General features: G+C 54.1%; 1 protein-coding gene across 1 annotated transcript in view; it reads left to right on the top strand.

The window, feature by feature from the left end:
- The first annotated feature begins 3,441 nt into the window (after positions 1 to 3,441).
- TBC1D20 (TBC1 domain family member 20) overlaps positions 3,442 to 7,396 on the top strand; it is a 13,498-nt gene continuing 9,543 nt past the window's right edge. Inside the window, exons 1-3 of the mRNA XM_019510007.1 lie at positions 3,442 to 3,514; positions 4,492 to 4,677; positions 5,635 to 5,715. Of these exons, the coding sequence (XP_019365552.1) occupies positions 3,481 to 3,514; positions 4,492 to 4,677; positions 5,635 to 5,715 (301 nt within the window). The 5' untranslated portion in view covers positions 3,442 to 3,480. The remainder of the gene's footprint in view (positions 3,515 to 4,491; positions 4,678 to 5,634; positions 5,716 to 7,396) is intronic.

Here is a 7,396-nt window from a genome sequence, read left to right as displayed (position 1 = left end):
TTACTTGAACTTTTCGTAACTCAGGGGAATCCCTGAAAATACCTGCAGAAGGAGTATTTCTCGGACAGTTTTTTTTTGGGTTTTTTTTTTTTTCTCCACCCCCCACCCCAGACTCCTCCTCATCAAGAATAAAGGTGAATCAACTGCATTTCCAGGCCGTTGCATCCTGCTGGAAATCTCTTCTCTTCATAGTCCCACCATTATTCCTCCACCAGCCTACACCATGGGGGGATTGTCCTGTGCTTTTCTCCGGAGGCTACCAAGCCAAGTTTTGACAAGGCCAGGGGAGGCGGGTTTCTTAAAGTACCGATCACTTTAACACCATATTCTACATATGACTCAAGTGGGGTACGTTGAGGAGACTACTTCAGTTCGTAACAATGGTCAAAGTGTATAAGTGCAGATAAGGCTTCAAACCCTATTCTGTCCTGTGTGAATTATGTCTCCCCAGGAGCTAACCAGAATGCCAACTCACTCCCTTGCATGTAATTTTAGTCTTAAGCATAACGTTATGGATCCAGTGGAAGTCCTTGCCATCTCCCAGTAAAGGTGCTCTAGCAGGGGGAAGCTGTACCCTCCTCTGTACCTTCCCCCTCCCACATAGGGTTCTTCCTGCCAGCTGCTTGGCTTGGAAGTCTAGCATTTATTTGTTACTGGGTATATTGTTTTTAAATGGATTATGCAGATTTCAGGCTGGTGGCTAGTTAAAGAGCTGGAAAGATCAGACTGCGCCAAGTCAGATACTGTCTTCACCCACCACCCTCTCCCTCACGTGCCATGTGGTGAGAATACCGGTTACCTCAGTCTTGTAAATATGCACTGAGAGGAAGGAGCGAGCAGACTCTAACTTAAACTGAAATGGTAGACCTGTAATTGTGGACAGATATTACCGTTAACGAGTAACAGGAAAAAAACAAAACAAAAAGGCACCCTTGTTCCAGCCCTGCTACCCCTTGCTGTGTATATATACTTTGTCCTTCATATGTGACAGATCCAGTGTTGGAATTCTTTGGTGTAAATAAACATTTGGTTTTATTTATCAAGGTTAGATTTAAGTTCCCTGTGTAGAGGTCTCACTGGGTTGGTGTTGCACACTTCCACGCAGGGGCGGCCTTCCACCCTGCATGTGTGGGGTGAGGCCCCTCCTTACTCGCGCGCACCTTTGTACAATGCGTTGTAGTGAGCAGTGCAGAGAAGCCTTATAGAAGCATCACAAGCCAAAGTATCTCTTGGGATAAGGATCTTTTGCCATAAAACTCCTTTTGTGTCTCAGCCAGGCTGGGATTGGGGACGGAGAATCGAGTCCCCGTTTTTCTTTTTTGTGCATTGCTGTTCACTGAAATCAAACCACTTCAGTTGGTCAGGTGCTGTACTGGAGAGACTTTGTTAAGCACAATAGCACCCATCACTTCTGGACTCCTCTCTTGTCCTCAGGCCATTGCAGCCGCTGCTTGTTCTGGGCATTGAGTGCACTTCCAGTTCCCACCACAAGCCCTGAAGCTTTGGTGTCCCACTCCCGCTTTGTCTTCTGAGCATCTGTCCTTTGAGTTTCATCTCTTGTGGGGGTTGTTCCCATGTCTTTCTTTGTTGCTTCAATTAATTCTGCAAGGTAGGACAGCTGAGTGTATGGCTGGATTCAACCAAGGTGAGAGAAACCAAACGGCATGGAACCCAGAGCCCGCTTTCCACGGGGACCACCTGACTGGAGCGATGAATTGTGAACTGCACACCAGGATAGCTTTCTTCTCCATGACTTCATCCAATGGAAATTTATTGTAGTTAAAACCCTCTTTGTATTCTAGAATGATGTGGAAGTTGAACTATGTTGACTGTTTCCTTGATGTGCAGTAGCTTGGGAGCACCACCTCTGGCAGAGATGGCAGGCAGTGGTTTTGCACTCAGTTGTGAGCTACGTGGACCACTTCACCAGTTTTTTATTTTTTGCATTGAAAGCGAGGGAGTGGGGTTGCATATCCAAGTCCTCGGCTTCCTCCCAGCTGAAACAATAACGGATAAGTCTGGATCACCGCTGATGAAACCTCAAGCAGCCAAAGGTCCTAATGCCCAGCCAGCCTTGCGGAAGAAGGCAAATGCGTGAGGTGAGGACGGAAGGGCTCCTCTCTGGGTGTGATGTCTAGCGCTGCGCCGGATTTACTGCACAAGCATGCCACTCGACTGAGCGGGGTAGCGGTGCCCAAGCAGTGATGGGGTTGGGGGGGGCTTGGGTTTACAGATTGTAACAACTCCTGTGTTTGTAAATTTACCTCATCTGTACACCTTGCATTGGAACACTTGTTTCTCAGCACTACCTGTACCCCTACATTGTGTTAGGCAGCGAGAAATCATGCCCGTATATAGCAGTCTTGTTGGCAACTAATTTCAAAGGCTTGTTTAAAAAACAAAAACAAAGGTATTTTTTAATCTTGTTTTGAAGTGCCCCCCCCTTTTTTTTGTTGAAGCTTAGACTTCCTTTTTCTCTTGATTTATCAGTTGTCATTGTAAAGTAATTGTTATAACTAAACCTAACCGTGCTGGGAAGAAGCTGTGCCATGGAGGTCTAATTTTTTTTTTTTTTTTTTTTTTTTTTTTTTTTTAATAAAAAACCATTGAAACAAACCTCCCTGCGGACTGAGCTGTGCCGTAGCCTCCAGCCTGCGTGCCCGTTTGATTTGATGCCCGTGAATTGGCAGCTTCTGTTACAAATGGGAAATTGGGATGGACAGAAGTGACGTCTCAAGGGAAGCAGGCACTGGGGTGCCTGCCGCTGGGGTGGCAGCACAAGCAAGCCCGGTGTCGGCTGTCAGAATTTGGATGGGATGGAGGTGGCCTGTGGCAGCGGGTAGATGTGATCTCTTCTATCAGACCAATTCAATAGTTGGAGAAGCGGTCCTTTGCAAGCTTTCGGGCACAACTACCTTTCTTCAGGCACTGGGAGACTGCAGCGGGTGCTTTTGCTTGGGAGCTGCGGATGTCTGGATGATGTGGGAAGCCAGGAAGCTGGTCACATTCTCTCTCTCTCCATCCTACGCTCGCATTCCTGGGCAATATTTAGCTAGATCGGCCCCCGGGAGTGGGCAAAGCAGTGGTGCCAGGCACTGGCTGTGTATTTAACGCTGGCACTGGGCTAACCTCCACTGCTGAGCAAGTCCAAGTCATTGCAGCCTCTCCCGGGCTGACCTGGGTCCTGCACTGCCCCTAGCCCGGCCTGTCCCCGCGTCTCAGGCTTTGCCCACACCCCCTCCCCTCCGGCACAGCCACGTGGAGCACGGCATGGCAGCGCCCACAGCGCATGCGCCCTCACTCCGCCCCGGCTCTTCCGCCTTCTCGGGCCACGTGAGCGTCACGCCGGCCTCGCGCGCTCGGCGCGCTGACGTGTCGGGGTGGGGCAGATGGGAAGGGGCGGGGCCAAAGCGGAAGCGGAAGCGGAAGCGGGCGGCGGAGAGCGGGGCGAGCCCGGGTCGGGCCCCCCCCGGGTGTGCTATGGCCGTGCGGGGCCGCCGCGCTGGGCACCGAGGTGAGGACCGAGGGCCTGAATTGTGGGGGGGCTGGTACCCCGGTGTCGTCAGTTGTGGTGTCCTGAATTCGTGCTGGGCCCCTGGTGTCCTCAGTTGTAGGGGGGACCCTGGTGTCCAGAACTGGGGGGAATGGTGTCCTGAATTCGTGCTGAGCCCCCCAGTGTCTTGAATAGGGGGTGTCCTGAATTGGGGGGGTCTGCCCAGGAGGCGGTGGCGTCTGTTCTCTGGCGTCAGGAAAGCGGCACTGGGCGCCTCGGCGGCATCGGGCGTCTTGCAGCCACTTCTGCTTCCAGCTCTCGTGTCGCAGAGAAACTGGCGCAAGCGGGAGGAGTCTGGGGTCGGCCTGGCTCGACCCCCACCCCTTGTCCCCCAAAAGGGCGGCTAAGGCTGGTGCCTGTCCGGCGTGGTCGCGCAGGAAGCGGTGTCGCGGCAGGCAGGCGCACGGTCACTGCCTCTGCCCTGAGAAGCTTTGCTGCTAAAGTGCATGAGGAGGAGCCGGGCGGGTGCCGCTGGTGCCACTGTGCCATGCCCTGCAGGATACATGTGACCCGTTGGTAGCCGGTCCTGCTCTCAGGAAGCTGGCATGCAGGCGGTCGCGCAGTGGCTGTGGGCTCTGGGCTCACAGGGGCGAGTGCTCCGGCAACAGGCTTGCGTGGCGATGGCGTCTCTGACCCGTCATCAGAAAATAGGATCTCGTTCCACCGAGGTCTTGTGGGGAGAGGGTAGAGGTGGTGCCTTCAGCCCCACCGGTGCCAGTAGATGCTTGGCTTGTAGTGTTGCCTCTTTAGGTCAGCTGTAACCTGTGGCCCCCAAGAAGAGTCGTGAATTCCCCTGGTCTTTTCTGCCTCTGACTGTGGGGGCCTAGTCATGCTTGTCATGGAGACACAGGGGGCTGGAAGGGACCTCTCTGTCTGTGCCCAGAGCCAGCCTGGGCCTTGTCCATGAGCCTGACAGCTCACATGTGTTCCCTCTGCAGATTATGATTCAAAAAAGAAAAGGAAAGAAGCTGAAATCCAGCAGGCGCTGAGCAGCGACCCAATCGATGTGGCCACCCTCCGGCGCATGGCCATCAGCGAGGGGGGACTCCTGACTGATGAGATTCGCCGCAAAGTGTGGCCCAAGCTGCTCAACGTGAACACGGATGACCTGCCATCGCCTCCAGGTACGGGAGGGCGCAACGCACATGCATGCAGATGGGAGGCCTTGCCCTGTGTTGCCTGCATGTAACGTGTGCTGCCTTGAGAGCAGGGCTTCTGGCATGGACCCCATGGTGTCCCCTGCATCCAGCTGTTCATCACCGACCCCAGGAACAGGTTGATTTTTAGCTCATCAGTGCTGCCGTGAGGAACCTTACTGGCAGGTCTCCTCCTGCTGCAGTCGGGCTGTTTGGAGCAGAGCTGTGCTATACTAATTGAGAGCAAAAAGTGGCCACGTGGTGAATACATCCTGGTTTTTTGGGGGGTGCTGTTTTGGTGGGTAGGAGTTTGCTCCCACTCCAGACACAGGTGAATCAGTGGCCACTGTGCACCACGGAGCCTGCGTGCAGAGTGCATCAAATCTGAGGCCAGGAAAATGTTTTTCCCTGTGACATTCAAGCCTGCCCCTGGCTCTGCTCATGCAGAAAACAACATTCCCCTTGGGGCCTGCTCATGGGCACGTGTTCCCAGTTGCTAGGGCTGTGCTGGGCCTGGGATCTGTGGGAGGCAGGGACTGGTGCTCGGCGGCCCACAGCTGTCTGGTGCCTTGTGGCATCTCTCCTTGTCTGTTCCAAAGCAGAGCAGCTGCTTGGGCTGCTTCTCATTGCCTTGGTGTTCAGTGGCTCCATGGCAGGACCTCCGCTACTCTGTAGTGCCTTAGAGTGACGTCCCGCCATGTGCTGGCGACTAAGCTGTGAGACAGACCCGTCCTCAGGGTTGCAGAGAACCTGTGACCGTTCCTGGCCCTGGCACGGCCTTTGTCATTGGTAACAGTGCCAGGATGGGCACTGACAGGAGCACGAGGCCTGAGTGCAGCGGGGAGAGCCTGGATCCCACGTGGGGGTGGAGGGTTTTGTGGCCTGTCTTCACCTTGCTCTGCAGTCCCAGGTTGGCGGGTTTGTAATGCTCCTCTCCCCCCTCAGGAAAGGAGCTGCGAGAGGACAACAAAGACTACCAGCAGGTGCTCCTGGATGTCCGGCGATCCCTGCGTCGCTTCCCCCCTGGTGAGATGCTCACACTCTGCTCCTCTCTGAGTCCCCAGAGCTCCCTGTCCCACACCCTGTGTCATACAACTCACTTCCAGGGTCATGGTACTCAGGAGCAGTGATGCCCCTGGGAGCCGAGTCTTCCTGCAAGCCCTGTCCTGAGCACGTGTAACCCTTAAGGTGGGACTGTGCTGCTGCCAGTAGCTTTCTCAAGCACCTTCCTGCCACTGCAGCCATTACTTCAGTGGATTTCTGACGCTACACACACCCCCGGTACCCTTACCAGCCTGGCTCTAATGTAGCCACACCTGGCAGTCACACATCTGCCACGTCTCAGGTGGGGCCAGACCGTGCACAGTGTTTGGGGGCTTGACCCTTTGCCTCCATGTCTCTGGGCTGCTGGTTTTGGGGCCTGGTTTCCCAGCAGTTGAATGGGGAAGTTTCTCAGCTGGGTGCTTTCCTTCCAGCTGCTGTCATGCGCCCGGTCAAAACAGCCCTTAACCATTGCAAACAAAAGCTTCTTGCAGTTGCTCTGTTCTTAGGATTGGCTGGAGCTCTGGCATTCTATTTATAACCCAATTGGAGCCAGGAGTTATCCAACTTTGCAGAGCAACTGTTGCCGCTGGGCAGAAGCTACTGTTCACTTCCTGTTTTTTTTTCTTCCCACTTCATGCAAGCAGCTGATTTGCCATATTTAGCCGTGTACCACACCCCCTGTTTTGGGAAGGTGGAGAAGGGAAGGAAGGATTAGCCAAGGTGTTTGGAATCAGGCCCTTCATTGAAGCCCCGCAACCCAACTATCAGTGGCTGATTTTGGGGAAACAGTGGGTGTTGTACATTAAGAAGTATGGTATTGTAAGGCTTGATGCACGCACAGAGAGACCGGTGCCCTGTGGGATGCTGATGCCACAATGCACAGAGAGGGTGTGGTTGTGCGAGAGGCTCGCGAGTGCTGCCTTCTCATGGGGTAACCTGGAGAAGCTTGTTCTGGGGCAGAGACTCCCTGAGCTGAAGCGGGGCCGTGTGGCAGCCTCTGCAAGCATTGCACGGCCATTGCAACATGCCTGGTATGGCTTCCAGGGGAATGGGATTAAGCTGGTTTCTTAGGACTCCTGGGAACAACAATAACGTCAGCCTCAAGTGGTGTGTGCAGTGTTGTAAAGACAGCAAGTCCTGCCCTTTCCCCTTTGCAAAGCGACTGCTAGTATGCGTATTTCACAGAGGGAGAAACTGAGGCACTAAAAGTGAAGCAAAGGTTGTGGGGGGGTGAGAGCCAGGATTAGAAACCAGGAATACATAGTTGGTCGAGTCGGAAGGGACCTGAGCAGATCATCAAGTCCGACCCCCTGCCATGGCAGGAAAGAGTACTGGGGCCAAACGACCCCAGCAAGGTGATGTCAAGCCTTGTCTTAAAGACCCCCAGGGTAGGAGCCAGCACCACTTCTCTTGAAAGTTGGTTCCAGATCCTAGCCGCCCTGACCGTGAAGTGGCGCCTCCTGATGTCTAGCCTAAACCTACCCTCTGCCAGCTTGTGACCGTTATTCCTGGTCACTACTGGTCATGCTCAGGGGAACAGGGCCTTCCCCAGTGCCTGCTGATCCCCCCTGACTAGTTTGTAACAGGCCACTAGATCCCCCTCAGCCTTCTCTTGTGGAGGCTGAACAGGTTCAGGTCCCATCGCCTCTCCTTGTAGGGCCTG

Source organism: Gavialis gangeticus, unplaced genomic scaffold (assembly GCF_001723915.1).
Source record: "Gavialis gangeticus isolate Ggan-Ray unplaced genomic scaffold, GavGan_comp1, whole genome shotgun sequence".
NCBI classification, from domain to species: Eukaryota; Metazoa; Chordata; order Crocodylia; family Gavialidae; genus Gavialis; species Gavialis gangeticus.
The sequence above is the reverse complement of the archived record's forward strand: the minus strand, read 5'-3'. Positions and strand labels throughout refer to the sequence as shown.